At 41.0% G+C, this 19,217-nt stretch overlaps 2 protein-coding genes and 1 pseudogene across 8 annotated transcripts in view; all 3 read left to right on the top strand.

The window, feature by feature from the left end:
• Positions 1-11,641, top strand: part of LOC311291573 (NACHT, LRR and PYD domains-containing protein 1 homolog) — a 29,991-nt gene extending 18,350 nt beyond the window's left edge. Inside the window, exon 13 of the mRNA XM_084410651.1 lies at positions 11,516-11,641. Within this exon, the coding sequence (XP_084266777.1) occupies positions 11,516-11,546 (31 nt within the window). The 3' untranslated portion in view covers positions 11,547-11,641. The remainder of the gene's footprint in view (positions 1-11,515) is intronic.
• Positions 2,644-11,355, top strand: LOC311291420 (NACHT, LRR and PYD domains-containing protein 1 homolog; annotated as a pseudogene). Its single transcript, XR_014630283.1, has 8 exons — positions 2,644-4,334; positions 6,994-7,077; positions 7,175-7,342; positions 7,502-7,534; positions 7,741-7,886; positions 7,975-8,133; positions 10,847-10,955; positions 11,275-11,355. The product of XR_014630283.1 is annotated as an NACHT, LRR and PYD domains-containing protein 1 homolog (transcript).
• Positions 11,642-12,300: 659 nt separating the features above from the next.
• LOC311291579 (NACHT, LRR and PYD domains-containing protein 1 homolog) overlaps positions 12,301-19,217 on the top strand; it is a 52,104-nt gene continuing 45,187 nt past the window's right edge. For 2 of the 6 annotated variants that reach the window (XR_014627582.1, XM_084410664.1), the window contains exon 1: positions 12,301-12,398. The gene's annotated coding sequence lies outside the window, so the exon portion shown is untranslated. The remainder of the gene's footprint in view (positions 12,399-19,217) is intronic. The other 4 variants (XR_014627583.1, XM_084410665.1, XM_084410666.1 and 1 more) reach the window with 3 other exon arrangements.

Consider the following 19,217-nt stretch of genomic DNA (forward strand, 5'->3'; position numbering starts at 1 on the left):
GGAGGAGTTTACCATTGGGAGACGGCAGCGCCGGATGATTCTGTCAGCATTTAAGACTTAAAAATAAAATAATTTAAATCGCGTTCATGTTTGAATGCCTTCTGTTTGTGATGCAAAAGACTATGCGCGCTAGCCGTTACCATAGTAAACATACTAAACGCTTGAAGATACGCATAGTAAAAAAAACAACAGCGAACGCTTGAAGAAATCAGACCAATCTTAAAGGCTATCACAGTCATGTTTTTATTTTATCTGTCATAGCCTACGTCTCGTCTCTTTAAACCGGACTATCAAAAAATAAAGTAACTTTTTTTTTCGGGAGCTTCCTCTGTTTCTCTGACTGAAAATATCTGTATGGGAGTCGAGAGAGTGCTAAAGCTCCTCAGGTCGTATGGCATATATTTGTAGAAATTATCATTTTTTCTAAATGTGATGTAAATATGTCCTGTAACTAAGTTACCAGATAAAGAAACAGACGCGACTGAAAAAGTAAGTGTGTCCTCTTTCTTTTGTGAAATAGACCTAACGGTAATTTATTTCTGAGTGACTAATGTGCAATTTTTACATAAATTAATTCATTATGATCAATGTATCACTTTTTATTGTAAACCTGTGGTAAAATATCGATGCTTGGGTTTTAAATATTCAAGTAGCTGCTAAACAAACAAACAAAAAAAAGCTAGCAAACGGACGCTTTTATCGTGTTTGTTTTCAATGCTGTTTCCAGTGATTTCTGATTAGTTTTCTGATAAAACTTCCATTTGTTGGTGAAATGATGGGTTAGTGTGACGTTGTCCCAGAGAGGCGTGTTACGGGCGTGTTTTAGTGAAGCGCTGTGGAGCTTCTGGCCCGACAGTGGAAACGCATGCCCGGTGCTATTGGCCCGAGGCTATTAGCCCGGCACGGCCCGTTTAAAGCCCTGGCCCGGCCCTGGCCCGACAGTGGAAACGCGGCTATGGACTTACATTTTGGTCTGTATCTTTGCTCTCTGTATAACTTCAAAACTCTTGGAAAATGATGCAAGTTACACGGACCATGATCCTTCTTTTCTGTCATTTTGGGGCTTTACAGCCCCAGTCCCCAATCTCCAGTCACTTTTATTATGGAAAAGAGACAGAAAAAGTAGTTTGAAACCAGATGAGGGTTAATAAATTGACACAGTTTTCATTTTTGGCTAAAATGCCCTTTTAAATTAAGTTTAAGTATCTGCATTTTATGTTATGCAACAGTGCTTACAAGATGATATGTCCATATGTCTAATGAGTTTAACAATGAATTATACACAGAGAAATATATGAAGTGGATCCAGAAGGAATATGAATATGTGAGTGAGTTTAACTCTCTGCCTCGTGAATATGTGTCATATAATATTTAAGTGGAGCAGTGTGATTGATGGGTAACTAGGGTTGCAAAGGGGCGGAAAATTTCCGGTAAATTTCCATGGCAAGTTAAGCTGGGGAATTTTGGAAATATTCCATATTAGAAACTTGAAAAACTATTAAAAAATTTCTCCAAACATCTGATAGTGCACGTGGCATTTTTCTGTAAAATAAGACAAGAGCTTGTAAGAATTTTATATACAGTTTATTCCCATAAATTCCTGTTAATTCCCTTAAATTCCCATTAATTCCCATGGAAAGTTTCCATCTTTGAAAATTCCCAGAATTTTGCTACCCATAACCTTACTTTATTTTGGAAATTGTTATTGATTGATATAGCAATTTTTGCCTTAACTTTCATATTTGTTTGCTGTGGATTAATTTATTATATTGTTTGTTGTGGATTAACTTTTATATTGTTTGCTGTGGTTTTCCCTTGTTTGCTGTGAAGTTGCTTGACCATTGATAGTACTGTTTTTCCTCCTTCACAGGAGGAAACTGCAACAACAAACACTAATTGACACACCTGTAGAACCCCGTTCACATCAGCGATCTAATTTGCCAGCTGATCAGATTATTACTCCCAATAAAAAGGAAGCTAGATCTCTTACCGGGAGAGATAACGCTCTGGACGGATGAATTGTGTGCTGAAGCGGACGGGTTTGCTGATCTTCTTTTCCCTCGGTGTTGTTGCTGACTGGATCTCCTGCGCCCTGGTGGAGCCGAATCCCAGACTCTGCAGTGTCAACGCTCAAAAACCTTTTTCCTTTTTCCCCACACTGATGCGCGTGTGTTTTTAGCATCTGAGCTAAAGGAGTCGTTCTTAGTTGTTCATTTCTGCAAAGGTGCCAGATCCAGGGGCCGACGGCAGAGCAGCAGACGCGATAGAATTGTTGATGAGCCCACTTGAAGTATAGGAGAGGAAAGTTGTCACTCTAGTCACCCGGGATTTTTTAAAGTTGCCGGGCTACGAGCAAGCTAGCTGCTACCATTTATTTTTTCGATCTCTCCACTGACAGACGCAGAGCGGCGCCGCGGAAATTCTGGTCCTGGATTTAAAAAAAAATTTTTTTTTTATTGTAATCGGCTATTCGAGGTCCCGCTGAAACAGACATTCTTTGCCGGCGGCAGGGGAAACACGGAGCTGACTCCAGGCTGGACTGGACTTGGGTATTGTTTCACCCTGGGACAGAATATTGGACAATCCATGGTTTTTGAGGAGGATTTTAACTTTTAAAATAATAAAATACTATTTTGATATTTCTTGTGTCTTTATGACAATCCAATCTTCCAATCTGTTACATATGTGCTGTTGTCCGAGCGGCGCTATACACAACCTCTGATCATCACGAGACACAGAGAGAAGAGAGAGCGAGAAGAAGAGATGTGCTCCGTGGGAGAGAGTTTCCAGCAGCTCCTCACCACCAGGAATAATGCGGACAAGGGCAGCTTGGATGCGCTTTTCAGTGCCGATAATAAAGGAGTCAGTCCTAGTGCTGTCATTCTTCAGGGGAACTCTGGACATGGCAAATCCTTCACTGCTCAAAAGATCATGCTAGATTGGGCATCAGGAAACCTCAGCAGAGAGGAATTTTATTGTCTTTTTCACTTGAAATGTAAAGAAGTGAACCACATATCTGAAGAGCAGAGTTTGGCAGAGCTTTTGAGCTACAACTCCAATTTAACATCAGACCAGATCTCACGGATCCTGCAGAAGTCACCAGAGAAAGTTCTCATCCTCATTGATGGATTCGACGAGCTCAGGTTTTCATATAGTGACACGTCGAATACGGCAAAACTCAAGCATCTCTCTGAAAAAGCTCCAACCGAGGCTTCTCTGAAGGCCCTTTTGAGGGGCCACATCTTGTCCGAGTCCTTCCTGCTGGTCACCACCAGATCTACTGCTACAACAATCCTGGGCGGTCTGCTCAAGCACCCTCAGCGCTTCACTGAGATTATTGGCTTCTCCGAGAAGGAGGTGGAGGAGTACTTCCAGAGGTTCTTTCAGGATGATGGACTCTTCGGGAATGCTTTTGACTGTGTGAAGGCAAACGAAACCCTCATCACCGCCTGCTCCATCCCTGTTATCTGCTGGATCATCTGCACGGTTATGCGGGAGAGGTTCAGTGACGGTGCGGATGCGACAAGTGGACTGGAAACCACCACCACCACCTCCATCTACATTGATTTTGTGTCCACTCTACTGGAGCATCACTGCCAGAGTTTGAGTCAGTCCGTCCCGACCCTGCTGAGGAGTCTGGGTCAGCTGGCAGAGAGAGGGATGCTGGAAAAGCAAGTGGTGTTTGAAGAGAAAAGCGTGCAAGAAATGGTTTCAGGCAGTCCATTCCTGTGCAAGGTCCTCTTTAAGAGAAGAATCCGCCAGGAGACTATGTTCAGTTTCATGCATCTCAGCTTTCAGGAGTTCTTCACCGCTCTGTACTACATCTCACTAAATGAAAGAGAGTTTCTGGATAAACTAACAGAGTGGTTCCACTCTCAAACGCAAAGCTATCTTGCCCTATATTTGGATGAGAAGTTTCCACTGAAGTATGGATGTCCCGAACCTCATTTCCTGCCTGTGATTCAGTTTCTCTGTGGCCTCTGTAATAAAGAAGTGAGAAGCTCACTCAAAGAGACGCACAATCTGTCTGTCCCTTCCTTTGTACAGGCACAGTTGGAAGAATGGATCCTCCATGTTAGCACAGTTGGAGACTACAATTCTTTGCCCTTCATTCTCCACTGTCTCTATGAGCTCCACGAAAAAGAGTTTGTGCAGAAAGCCATGGAAGCTTGGCAAGAGTTAGACATGTCCTGGGATCCACTGAGCAGGACAGACTGCTGGGCGTTGTTGTACTGTCTGGACTGCTGTATTTACTTCAGAAGCCTGAAGATCAACTTTGCGGCTGAAGAGCTGAAGATGCTTCAGTCTGTATTGTGCAGGACCCCGGCACTAGAGTGAGTGTGCAAATCTAGTGATGAACCAATACAGAACATTTAGGAGATATTGACAGCTATCAGTTATTTTTATGTTTTGGAAATTAATATGATTGTTCATTCTATAAATTAATTGTGGTTAGGTTTAAACATGCTAAATGAAACACAGAAGCATGAATATCTGATGCTGTATATATTTATGTATACCATATGCTATTTTAATACTATAATAATGAATAAGAAAATAGAAAGATATTTCCAATATGATTTTTAAAATGTATAATACTATTACATTTAATATAAACAATTATATATAATATTATTTAAATATTTGAATTTTTAGTTTTTACTGGAATCTCATTTCTACCTTAGAATGAAAAATTAAAAAGCCAAAGGCTGGAAAACACTACACGACTTTTAAAACACTTGGCATCACACATTGGCTGACTTTGTGAATGGTTACTGAGAAAAATTGAGCATCATACACCAAACGAATGAGGATCACACACTCCCAGACTCAAAATGTTTGATATCATCTGACTGGATGGATTCATAGTCTGAAGCTAAAAAATCCCATCAATCACTACACAAATTTCGGTGAAATATGTTGACTGCCAACAGACATCCACCTTTGCATTGCGTGATTTTGAGGGCGGAGCAATGAAGGGAGGGGTGTGTTTGTTTGGGTTGATTTCAAATATCAACAGTGTTTCTAAGAAATCACTTACTGCACCTTTAATTGTGAGAAAGTTAAAAAATTGAAAATTATTAAAAAACTTCAAAACCTTTTTTTTTTGAGAGATATAAATTATTATATATATAGAGAGAGATTTTAAGCTGCAATTATGAGTGAAAAAGTGGCAATTAAAAATTTAATTGTCAGGAAGTCACAAGTTTTAGACAGAGGTGGAAAGAGTACTGAAAATTTGTACTCAAGTACAAGTACCGTTACATTGCTGAAATAATACTCAATTACAAGTAAAAGTACTGGTGTCAAAAAAGTAATTAAGTAAAAGTACAAATTACTCTTCTCAAAAACTACTCAGAGTACTAGTTACTAATTACTTTTTAGCTGGCGATAGTTAATGCATTACCAATAAAAATATACAACCAAATCATAGATTTATGTAGAAAATAGCTACTTTTAACACATTTTTACCTTATTGTCGAAGGACATTAATTATTGGATACTGGAATTTCTAACTTCAATATGACACCTTGAAATAGGCTATGCCAATGTTCAGTAGGCCTAGCCTATAATTTTTAATACCATCGGGAAAACTACTACATACTAAATATTTTAATATCTACACTTTTGTCCATCCATTTTGTCAAGGCAATCATTATTTTCAAGCATTGAAAAGCACAACACTCATTGTAACAGTAATCTATTTGAATGGAAAGGTTTAATTTAAGTCTTCTGAAGAGACACGTCCACTTTATAAGGTGAGATTTTAATTTAGGCTTTTGTTTACATATTTAAACATTGATCAATAACCATTACAATAATCTAATATTTACTCACTCAGTGTATTTGTCTTTACAATAGGGTAACGTGAACTGTTGCAATAGCTCACACACAGCACAAGGAAGCTTGATTTCAATTCAAACTGAATTTAATTTGCAAAAAGACTAGATTTTTCATAACTTTTGACAGCATTTAATTCAAGAGCATGGAGAGATTGGAGCTGGACGTCATTTGAGTCTGCAGTGAGAACCACTTGGAGAGATTCGCGATTACACATGATATGACAGTCCGAGAGCGCACACTCAATATCCGAGTCCAGTTCATTCGTAGCCTATATTTGAGAGCTCGCGTCCAGTTTTCTGCGATTACATGAATGTGCCCTCGCGTTATAATATTGTTCGTGACATTTGCCATTAAAATATGCCATAGAAACTTGCAGGTATTAATAAAATTATGCGTAATAGGCCTACCTGCAATCCCGCGCTGAGAGGAGGCGGGTGTGTCAAACTCGCTGTCGTTGAGATGAGAGAATGAGAACGCGCAGCTGGTATCGCATTGGTGTATAGGCCAAAATGAGTATTGACAGATATTTCAGTATTGATATGTATCAAAATATAGATATTTTTACAGTACTACTATGTAGTTTGTTGTTCCAAACTTTCAGTCCAGCCATTAATCACTCTGAGCTCCTCGCCTCCTTCATGATCAGCTCTTCAAAACCTGCTGCGACTGCGGCGGCTTTCATTCAGTCCAAATATCAGGGGTTTTATTGGTCCGTTTACGATCGAATATTTTTATTGGCTACCGAAATGCCAAGAGATTTGAAAGATTACCAAAGATACCAAAGATTTGAATATCAATTCAAATTGTACTCAGTAACGAAATGTGATTTTACAAGTAGCGAAGTAGATTACTTAGCTTAATATGTACTTGAGTACAAGTAAAATTACAGATTTAAAAATATACTCAAAAAAGTACAAGTACCCCAAAAAACGACTTAATTACAGTAACGTGAGTAGTTGTAATTCGTTACTTCCACCTCTGGTTTTAGATATACATTTATGAGAAATACACTTTATTAGCTTTTTTTATTTGTTTAGTTTTTGTTTGAGGTGGGCTTCCATAGTTTGTTTACAAGAAAGAAACAAAAGAATATTTAAAAATTGCATTGATCAGTGTGTTTAATTATTTTTATTGATTTATTCTTTTTAGGTTGACTGTGCAAAACTTTTCAGACACAGATGTCACTAATCTGCTCTCAGCTCTTGGAGAAGGAAAGCAACTGAGAGAACTGAAGTAAAAACCAGTGACTTTTCTGCACAGAACTGCTAATCCTGGTATGGACTGATAAATGTCACATTGTAACTGATCAGATTATAAATCTCTTTTACAGGCTGAACAGCAGCTGTCTGTCAGATCAAAGTGTGCAGCAGGTTCTTAATGTTCTGCACAAACAGAAGAGCGTGGGTGGACTTCAGTTAGTGGTGAAGAGCATCACAGCTGATACCACCCTCATCCTCACAGACTTCTTGCAGAGCAAAGGGAAATGGGAGGAGATCAGGTATCAGTAACCTCAAGAATTTTCTTTTTATACATTTGCATACATTAAACTGCACAAGCATTCATAAATGATTGGTCCATCGCCAATCACACATCTAAAACCTAAATACTTTGCTTTCAAGTTTAGATATTAATGTTGACTTTGTACTCTGATTGGCAGTTTACGGACCAGTGAAGCTTTGAAGGAAAGCTTGTGTAAGGATCTCTCCCACACAACCTGGACTCTAAACAATTCCCTTTTGATCTGTTATTATTATTATTTTTGAATCACTAATAAATACAGTTACATGTCATGTTTTTACTGTATGATGTTGTGCAACCTCTTAACTAAGACTTGGACAAATAAACTTGATTATTGATTGAGATGTTTGAGGAAATAAATGTGTTTCTTGTTGACAGCTTGAATGTGGTGAGGTGGTGTTCAAGCCCACAGAATGAACCGTCACTGTCGGAAATCATTCTGAAATGTCCCGTTCAGAGGTGTCCAGTGTTAATGTCAAGAGCTTCTTACAGGCGTTTCACAGTGTCAACTGTATAACAGAACAGTAAGTTTTCAAAACCACCTTCACCTTGCCTTCATGCTCTTTGTATATGGAGATTACTCTCTCTCTAAATGTTTCTCTCTGTCCACAGAAGTGCAGAATTTGACGGGCAGGTCGATGCTCTGCTGTCTCAGCTGATATCTGTGTCTGGTTTAAGTGCGATAAATCTTTCCGTTCCCTTCCTGACGGAGACCTGGGCTTCCAGAATCCTCTTCCTGGTCAAGTCTTGCACTAAACTGGCTGTGATCAGGTGAGAGTTATTAGATTTGTCTGTGTCTTTTAATTTGTGTGCATTTATATTTTGCAATATACTTTATATACGAGTCATTTTATGATAACTGTTGCGATCATTGTCCAAACAATTCTACATTTCATAAAAATTGTAAGACTGAAAATACTGGTTGAGGCCTGGTCTATGGGACAAAAGGGCCCTGCTGGCTAATTAACATTCGACCTCCCCCATACAACCTCACTTCCTCTCAGAAACAACTAAGAACTCACACAAGAACATGGTTTAATGTGAATGTTTATCATTGACTGTTATGTTTTTGGTGTCATTTGAAATGTCTCAAAGTGAGAGGTACAGATATCTCATATCCAGATGGATGAAATAAAAGGAAATAAGGTTTATAGAAGTTTAGAGAAAACTGGTTTAGAGATAAGGCCAGATAAGGCAACCCCCCTTTTGTCGGATAGAAGCCTTTTGAGGGTGGTCTCCCCCATCCCCCATGTCACCTGGTCAAAGAGGATAAAGGAAGGTGTTCTCCCTCTCACTGGTTCTCTTCTTTGCTGGACAAGAATGGAATAGGTGGTCTCTGTCTCTCTCTCTCTCCCTCTCTCTCTTTCTTTCCCTTTCTCTCTCTCTATCTCAGGTACAAGCTGGGTAAGATTCTTTGGTGTAGCCAATGTATAATCATGTTCTAGATATTTGAATTGATTGTGGAATTGATTTCTGATATCTGAAATATTAAATTGTTACATGTGATTATTCTAACTGATTTTGACATTGTTCATTTAATGGTTAAAAGGAATAGTCATACATTCGCTCACTTTTAGTGAGGCACAGATATTATTAAAACCTTTAATTTATGGAGTCAGATGAAATAACGAGTAAATACATATGATTAATGTATTACAAATTTAACCAACCAATACTTTGCATGAGTGAGGACAGAACACGTGATAACCTTCCCCGTGTATTGGCGAACCGGCTTTGGACCAATATAGCGGGCCTTACAAAATAAAGATGGCAATAGAAAAAAAACTATTAAAATTGTTTTTTAATATTAAAAGTTCATGAAAATGTGTCCGGATCATGGAAAAATTGCCATGCTTTTTTTAATTAAAAAAACAACAACAACTATATTTTACCAATAAACAGGAAAGTATTGGTTTCTATCCTGATAATAAAAAAAATATTATTAAAATTATCAGAAAGAATTCATCATTTTCTGTTTGAAGAGGTTATACAATTTGGCACATTGTTTGAAAACAATTGTATTGTGTAAGCTCTTGTTTCAAGTGTGCAATTTCTGCACTACTAGTTTCACCGAAGCAAACAGCAGGCGCTTTGCCATTGGTTGTCATTGATTCCAGTCAGTGTTGATGTGTCAGGCTGGTCGGGATCCTAAAACAAAACAGACAAATATTGTGACGGCAGCACAGTAATACACTAACTAATGCCTGTCTGTGGGGTAATGCGTTTTAAAAGCCATTAAGCTCTAAAATACCTGGAAGAATAAAATGTAATTGCTGCAACTTATAAACAATTTATCAAAGTTTAAAGGAGAACTCCGGTCAATTTTAACATAGAGCTCATTTTTTTGTAAATTTGGAGTGCTGTCAGTACAGAGAACAACGACAAAAATCAGTGTTGCCTACACCGTGTTATCCTCTTTTCAAAATTTGCACCCGGTTGACTTAAACGGGGCAAGTTTTAAACCTGCTTTTAGCCTCTTAACATCCTTCATGTGTCATTACAAGTGCACCAGCCATGTGAGTGATTCCTTCAGAGTGAACACGGGTGAATCTGACTGCAGTAGATGTGAAAGATATTAATAAAAGTTACGTAAATTCAGCCAGCGCACATACCTGTGTTTACATCCTGTTTTCGGTCGGAGTCTAAAGTAGTCGATTGTCGAGTTCACGTGCATAGTGAAGGATCCAAATTTAAGAATATGTTTAAGATCTGCTGATCTTACTTCCTTACATAACATCACATGAAAAACTAAGGTGAATTACACTGTATTGGGCATTCAAGGTGAACATGATGGCATCAATTTACTGATCAGAAGTCAGCTTTAAGTCAGCTGTCTAAACGTTGTAATAGTTTGTCTTTGATCTTCCAACTAAGAGTTGGACTGTGTGTGAATGTTACCTAGTCTAAGGTCTCGTGACCATTTGTTGTGTATACCATTTGGGGGGGGGGGGGGGGGCCTCTATTGTCTTTAGATGATTAGATTTAGTGGTTACCTCTAAGGCTGTGTGTATGTTTAGCACCTTTAAGGACAGCCCACTGAAAGGCCTATAAAGAAACCATGTGAAGTATGTTAGCCAGAATGATTTGGGAAGAACTGCAGCCGCGTCAACGTGAAGTCCTCAATAAAGAATAACTTTGTTTGAACGTGATCCCCAACGTCTCCTGGTTTCTGCTTCGACGAAGAAAAAGTTTTCAACAATTTAGTTACCTATGATCACGCGCGTGAACTCGACAATTGAATGACGGGGTTCACCCTGATGAGGGCATGTAGCCGCAACGCGTAGGTGTACTTCTCACCAATTTTTAAAGCAAGCCAGGAATGAAATAAAGGCTTTTTAACTTTTTTTCACTAACATTCGAGTGCCTTGGAATTCTTGTCTTCAGTTATAAACAATTTATTTTTACTTTTTTAACAGTGTAGAATCACACATTTTTTATATCAACTTTGTCTTATTATTCTCACTAAAATATCTCTGTTTTGTAGTTTCCATGCTGGTTCATGGGGCTCTGATGGTGCTAAGTGGCTCCCTGGTCTTTTAATGGAAGAGGGAATCAAGTTACTAAAGGAATCTGCAAAACTCAAATCTTAGAGGGTTTGTAATTTACATCCTCACATATCTGCTTACTAGTAGTCATATTTTATGTTAATCTACTAGTGTTATAGACAGCTATAGATAAATGTTTGATAAATGTGAAAAATTAAAATATTATGTTTTTTGAATTGTGAATGAACATATGCATGTTCTCTGATGTTCTTTCACATTTACACTCCTGTGCTCTCACACATTTCTCTCGCACCTCACCTGGCAGCACATATGAGATATTTCCTGGTAATATTTTAATGAAATCCATGTCTTTGGCATGTGGTAAATGTGTGGTAAATGTGTGCTGCTGTTCTGCGTCTCTGTGAAGGTTCAGATGCAGTAAATCCTCTGACAGCTGCACACGTCACACCGAGCAGATTGAGGAGCTCAGCTGCAACCAGAGAGTGACCATTGATTAGTTAAGAACAATTAAGGGGCTTTTACAATGGATTTTATTGTTCTTATTATATAGCCTACTGTAAAAGAAAATTTACTAAGCCACAGAATTATTTTTTACAGTGCACTCTCCAAAGTGCTGCAATATAATTTTCACTCATCTTTCCCTGCAGGTCTAAACTTGTTCTGCCTGATGTAAACTGAAGCTGTCTTTTCGATGAATAAATAACTCCAAGTGTGTCTTCAGACTGGCATCCTTATCTGAAGGTCTTAAGAACTTTGATATTATAGCTAATCGAGTCTGAAGTTACGGAGACAGTGTGTAATAATACACTGTAGGAAGTATTGAGAGGAGTAGAATGAACTTTAAGAGTTCCACTTTACCTAGTCCTGTCTGTAGATATTAGCCTATTTAATTTTTTATTTCAAATGTATCATTACAATATCAATTTGAATATATTTTTATGCTTATGTTAGACCCAGGCAAAGACATGGCTGTTCCAATCAAGACCCTGTTACTCTTAGCTAGCTTTAATAGTATAAAAGAAATTGTTATGGTTTGAAAGGAATAAACTTTGTCTTGATCACTTCACATTCACTGCCTTTAATGGTGCTCCTGTGTTTGGTTCTAAACAACTGTATTACAGCTAGGCTATATTAACATCTGTAAGGACTCGTGATACTCAAAAAGAACAAACGTCATTTTGTGAACAGAATAAAACGATTCGAGTCACTTTGATGAATCGAAATCAAAAACAAAGCATTAAAAGAAAAGGGTATATTGTAGGCCTACATGTCCTAATTGTTTTGATTCAATATATTAGACAGACTGCCTTCGTCTTTCCTCTTACGAAAACACATCAAATCAACATCTCGAACTGTTTTTCAAGTATGATTTTGCATTGCCGTATTACATGTTTTTTGGTCAAGAGATTTGACTAGATACAGTTCTCTTTCTGACATCCGCTCAAAATGCAGGAAGCGACTGATCACGGAAACACCCAGCCTGTGGTCTGTTCAACTTGCGTCATTCAGGCTCTCACCCCTTGCAAAAAGGTAACGTTGCAAAACTTACTCTAACTAAAACTTGTTCTGCTGGAAAGACTTGTTGTTATCACCATGCGTATTTTTCTTTTAAGTGTGATATAAAATGTCCTTAAAGTTTTGAAAATTAACATTCACTTTTGTATTATTGATTGTGTGTTGGACACTTTTTATGGTATGTCAACTAGGCATTTTCTTACTATTATTATAATTTCATCAGTAAAAACTAAAGAACTGAAGTAATCTTTCAAGTTAGATTTTTTTGTCTGTAAAGTAAAAGTGCTTTTAAAACAAGAAGTTATGTCAAATCTTTCTCTGCTCTCTGCTTTCTCTTCTCGGCCAATTTTTAGTAAACATTTACTGTCTAAATTAATGAATGTGTATTTCGCAAAAGATGCAAAGAATGCTAAATGCTCGTTGAAGTACGTTTTTTAAAGCTTTTTTTTACTGAGAAAAACAGCGATAAGTAATAAATTAGAAGTGAATCATGATCAACAGCAGATCAGTGAACAGTATCTGGACCGCCTTTTTTTAAAGAGCCTTAAATATGATTCTTTTGCGTACACTCGAGTTCAGAAAAACACTAATGAAATGAACTGAAGTCTGATGTCAGAGAGCTTGATGGTGATCCTCACCAAAAGTTCTAGTATGATAATGCCTTTAAATAGCTATAAAGACCTGAAAAACTTTTAAAAAGACGTGACTTGCTATGTTTGTCAGTGTTGGGTGCACAAATATAAGCCACCTTGTAATGATTTTATCACTTTGCATCAATGTCCTGTATATTTACATTTAGATTACATTTGCAATCATCTTAATTCTTACTGTGGCCCAGTAGTGCACAACACAACAAAATTTAAAGAGCAAACATAAGTTCACAACACAACGGAAAATGTACAACACAACTAGCCTATAAATCTAGACGCACCCTAGCGGCAGCAAAATGTATTTTGCTTCCAGGGTAGTCTAGCAACTCTCCATTGACTTTCGAGGTGCAAAAACCTAAATTGGGTCAGGCCAATCACGTCGTGTGTAGTAGGCGGGGCGGGTTTAACATAATGACGACAGAGTTGCGACGGTTCCTGCTACTTGAAAACAAAGAATGGCGGCTGTTGGAGAACAGTCTATTGAATCGGCTTTGGCCGCGACTCTGGAGGACTTGGAGTAAAGTTTTTCTTTGAGAAAAGAGCAAAGAACGGCACTTAAGTCATTCTTAATAAAGGAAGATGTGTTCGTAGTTTTTGCCGGCCAGATATGGCAAAAGTTGAATCTATCAACTAGCTCCGCTGGTGGGAAAACGCTCTGGTTGGTTGAAGCGCTGTCCTATTGCGTGCAGAGTGAATTTGAAAGACAGCCGTTTATCCCACCCCTCGGATTGAGCCGTGTCAGAGAATGTCAAGACAGGCTCTGGCCGTGTCTATAGAGCTGGTAAGTCCCGCCCATCCGTAAAACCCCAAGTGGACCTCTAGGTTGAAAAATCGTCAATGCAAGTGAATGGGAGAAAATAATAATTTTCTGGTCCCGTTTGAATTGTACCATGAATGTGAACATATGTTGTCTGTGTTACGAGTTTGACAGTATATGGTATGATTCTTCGGCTAGCAGTTGTGGAAAAGACATAACAAGAAAGACTACATGTCGCCTATGTGACGTCACCCCGTAAAGTTGACTTACCCGTGGTTTTCGCCAACCTCAACGATTTTGTCCTCTACCTGAAAGAAGGCGGTGAAATGCACCAAAGACACAGCCATGTTTAGTGGGATCCGTGAGCTAGTGTCCGTGTGCGAGTGGTGGTGACGTTTCAAACACGTCGAAAGCAGCGAAGAGTTGTAGTCCACAAAGTGCTCTGACACAAAGTCTAACCGTATCAAACTTCTACCCGCTAAATTGTTGCATTCTTTACACGAAAAGTTATATTAAAAATTCACAGACAACATATGTTCACATTCATGGCACAATTCAAATGGGACCAGAAAATAATTATTTTCTCCCATTCACTTGCAATGAAGATTTTTCAACCTAGAGGTCCAGTGGGGTTAGCGGAAGGGGCGGGACTTACCAGCTCTATAGAAATAGAGGACCTCTAGATTGAAAAATCGTCAATTTAATGATTTGAACAACACACTCTGCTCCCGCCTAAAGTGTGATGCGGGCCTAATTTGCATACAGATATCTGCAATGTCATTTCACCTAGTCAAAACTCTAATTCAAGATATCTGCAATTACATTTTGACTAGGCAGAATGAAAGTTACAGATATCTCAAATTTCAGATATCTCTAATCAAAATTAATTTCAAGATATCTATAACTTGATAATAGATATCTACAATTAAATTATGACTATCCCTAACTCCAGTTTGAGATATCTACAACGCCATTTTGACTATCATAACTCCAGTTATAGATATCTACAATGTCATTTCGCCTAGTCAAAACTTAATTTAAGATATCTGCAAAGGAACATGTAGATATCTTGAATTGAGGTGAATTAAAGATATCTTGAACTGGAGTTATGACTAGTCAGAATCAAATTGAAGATATCTCAAACTAGAATTACAGATATCTACAATTCAATTGCAGATATCCGTAATTTACATAGTGGATATCTGCAACTGAATTGTAGATATCTGTAATGATAAACCCCATACAAATGAATGTGTAAGGCCCGCTATATTGGCCCAATTGCCGGTTCGCCAATATATGGGGAAGGAATCACGTGCTCTGTCCTCACTCATGCAAAGTATGGGTTGGTTAAATTTGTAATACATTAATCATATGTATTTACTCGTTAATTCATCTGACTCCATAAATTAAAGGTTTTAATTATATCTGTGCCTCACTAAAAGTGAGCGAATGTTTGACTATTCCTTTTAACCATTTAATGAACGATGTCAAGATCAGTTAGAATAATCACATGTAAGGATTTATTATGTCAGGTAAATGTATCATGCCAATTTCATAATCAATTCAAAGATAATCGATAGAAAACATCAAATGCTCTGGAATAGAGAGAAGATGCAAACCCAACTTTAAGAAATACATGAGGCTGAGAGATCTATTTCTCAGCCTCACGGGCCAATCTGAAGTACAGAAAAGGGCCCCGAACTCTCTGCTGCATCTCATTAAATAGTCAGACCTCTTTCACATGGAAACATGTGCTAACAAAAGAAATTTGCATGCAGTGGTCGCACCTTCATGGGGGTGGGTGACCATTTGCTTGAGAGACCACCTTCCTTTGTAAGTCACTTATCCATAAACTCTTAAAACCTTATTACCTTTTATTTTACCTATCTGGATATGAGATATCTGTACCTCTCACTTTGAGACATTTCAAATGACACCAAAAACATAACAGTCAATGATAAACATTCATATTAAACCATATTCTTGTGTGAGTTCTTAGTAGTTTGCGGAAGTGAGGTCGTATGGGGGAGGTCAAATGGTAATTAGCCCTTTGTCTCAGACCAGGGCCTCAACCAGTATTTTCAGTCTTACAAATGGCAAAAGTGATGTCATTTGTCCTAGGAAGAATGTCTTTGTGGATATCTGAAATGACAATTATGGATAGGAAGAATGTAGTTGCGGATATCTGAAATGTTCTTTTTGACTAGGCAAAACTGAATTACAGATATCTGCAACACATATCCAGTCTAGCTGTTAAATGTTAAAATGGCTTGCCATAGTTTTCAGATAGCCAGGCTCCTCCAGCTCCACTCACGCCCCGCCTCTTTGCCCATTTTCTGTTATCCGAGAGTGACGCAAGGTGACGCGAGGCCAAGATGGCGACGGCCGACTCCGCCCACTTTAGGCTTCAAAAATGCTCTTCAGAAACCTACGAGTGACGTCACTTACACTACGTCCATATTAGGCTTGTTTGAGATGAGCAAAATCTGCGCAGAATCGATCACCGGTGATCAGCGCGAGATGCATGCCGGTTAGAAATGTGTCCGAGTGTGGTCCGCCTTGCTCTGATGTCATGCTGACGTATGTCAAAAAACGTACTCGGTTACTAACGTAACCTCTGTTCTCTCTAGAGAGGGAACGAGTATTGCGTAAGCTAGCTTACGCTGCGGGAAAGTCTCCTTTCTCGAGATACTGAAGCCAAAAATTATCCTAATTTTTTAAAACTTGTCAATGCAGTGCGGCAGCCTGCAGACCTAGGGCAAGCGAGTCGCGTGCCCATTGGCTGCTCTGCGGCAACTGCAGCAGCCTATGGCTGAGCCTTGCGCGTGACGTCACGTCCAATGAGCGCGCTTGGCGCGCTTAGTGCGTCACAGCCTGTCATTAGGGGTGTGGCTTAGCGTATATAAGCAAGGAACAGAGGCTGCTTCGCTGGTTTCTGTCGCATGAAGCGAAAATGAGCTCGTGGCGAGAGCACGGCGGGTTACGCAATACTCGTTCCCTCTCTAGAGAGAACAGAGGTTACGTTAGTAACCGAGTACGTTCTCTTACGAGAGGTTCTCTCGTATTGCGTAAGCTAGCTTACGCTGCGGGAACACCTTTGTCAACGCCGTGCGCGCGCCCAGCATCCTGAATGAATCCCATGGGGAGCCCAGGGAATGCGAAGCGGAGCTGGGCGGCCAAGATACCACAGTACACAAGCACATAATATGGGGCAGGGAGCGGCACAGCCGGTCCAACTAACACTTCCATATAGTGTAGCTCAACCAGTAGAGCTAAATCAGCAGCGTAGCCCGCGCACAGACAGTGGGCTGGCTTACGCGAGACTTAGACTGATAGCACTTTGGCCTGCAAAGCGGGAACTTCCAGGTTGTAAAACCTAACAAATGTGGAGGGGGAGGCCCAGCCTGCCGCTGCACAAATGTCATGAATGGGAATCCCACTGGACCACGCCCACGATGAGGCCATGCCTCTGGTGGAGTGTGCCTGAATGCCCAAAGGGCACTGCAGGTTTTTAGATGCGTAAGCAGCTGCGATAGCATCGACTATCCATCTGGACAGGGTGCGTTTCGAGGCGGCGAGACCCTTGGTGTGCCCACCAAACGAAACAAAAAGCTGCTCTGAACGCCTGAAGGCGGCGGAGCGCGAAATATAGCTTCTCAGCGCCCTAACTGGGCAGAGGAGGTGACTATCTGCCTCGCAGCCAGTATTCGGCAGGGCTGAAAGGGAAATGACCTGCGCTCTGAAGGGAGTGCCCAAAATTTTTGGGACGTACCCATGCCTCGGTCTGAGAATAACTTTAGAGTCATTGGGTCCGAACTCGAGGCACGCAGCGTTAGTGGATAACGCGTGAAGGTCTCCCACACGTTTTACTGAAGACAGTGCTATCAGAAAAACGGTTTTGAGCGTGAGGTATTTCATGTCCACAGTTTCTAAGGGTTCAAAGGGATGTGCTTTCAGTGCGTCTAAGACCAGTGAAAGATCCCACATAGGAACCGAAGGGGGTCGCGGGGGGTTCATCCTCCTCGCTCCTCTAAGGAAGCGGATGACAAACTCGTTCCTTCCTAATGCGCGGCCCGGCTCTGAAACAGAGAGCGCTGAAATGGCCGCGACATAGACTTTGAGCGTGGAGGGGGACCTGCCCGCGTCCAGTAGCTCTTGAAGGAAGCACAATACTTGCGAGACCCCACATGTCTGTGGATTGAGCCCTCTGGCAGTGCACCATTTGTTAAACACAGACCATTTAGACGTGTAGAGCCGCCTCGTGGAGGGGGCTCTAGATTGTATGATCGTGTTCATCACCCCTTCTGGTAGATCAGCATGTAATTGTTGAGGCTCCACGCATGCAGAGACCAGTGCTCTGGGTGGGGATGCCAAATCGAACCGCGGGCTTGAGAGAGAAGGTCTTTCCGCACCGGAATCGGCCAAGGTGCTGAGTCTGCCAATTGTATGAGTTCCGGGAACCAAGCTTGGTTCTCCCAGAACGGGGCTATGAGGAGCACTGTGTGGCGCGCTTCCCTGACTCTCTCGATGACCTGAGGCAGCAGAGAGACTGGTGGAAACGCATATAGCGGGCCGCTGGGCCAAGGCTGGGCCAGCGCGTCCTCGCTCTTCGAAAAGAACGCTGGGCAGTGTGCGTTGTCTTTTGACGCAAAGAGGTCGACTTTCGCTCTGCCAAAGCGGCGCCACAGCGACTGGACTGTTTGGGGGTGTAGAGACCACTCCCCAGGGGGAACGTTGTCCCTGGACAGTCTGTCGGGGCCCTCGTTCAGATGGCCAGGCACATGCGATGCTCTCAGAGAGCGCAGAGAGTGCTGAGCCCATACGAGGAGGCGTTCCGTCAGGGCGCAGAGTTGCTTTGATCTGACACCGCCCTGGCGGTTCACATAGGCCACTACTGAAGTGTTGTCCGTGCGGACTAGAACATGGTGACCATGGAGGAAAGGGAGGAAGTGCATGAGCGCTTTCTCGACCGCGAGCATCTCTAGACAGTTTATGTGTAGGAGATTCTCCTGTCCTGACCAGTGGCCAAAGACCGGTCTGCCTTCGAAGAGCGCTCCCCAACCTAGGTTGGACGCGTCTGTTGAGACAACTTTCCGGTGTGAAACCACTCCCATATTCACTCCCGTGTGATACCATTCGGCTGCTAGCCAGGGCTGCAGGGCTGAGACACAGACCTGAGTCACTCTGATTAGCGAGCCGCCGGTCGCCCAGGCTCGATGGGATACGCGCGTTCTCAGCCAGCGTTGAAGCGGGCGCATGCGCAGTAAACCCAGCTGAAGCACTGCTGCAGCTGAGGCCATATGCCCCAGAATGCGCTGAAATGCCTTCAGGGGAACCCGGTTGCCTTCTTTGAAGGATGCAGCGAGGCGCTGGATGCGGCGCGCGCGCTGCTCCGACAATCTGGCCGTCATCGCCACCGAGTCCAGT

The sequence above is a fragment of the Rutilus rutilus genome, assembly GCF_951802725.1.
Source record: "Rutilus rutilus genome assembly, chromosome: 6".
Lineage (NCBI taxonomy): Eukaryota > Metazoa > Chordata > Actinopteri > Cypriniformes > Leuciscidae > Rutilus > Rutilus rutilus.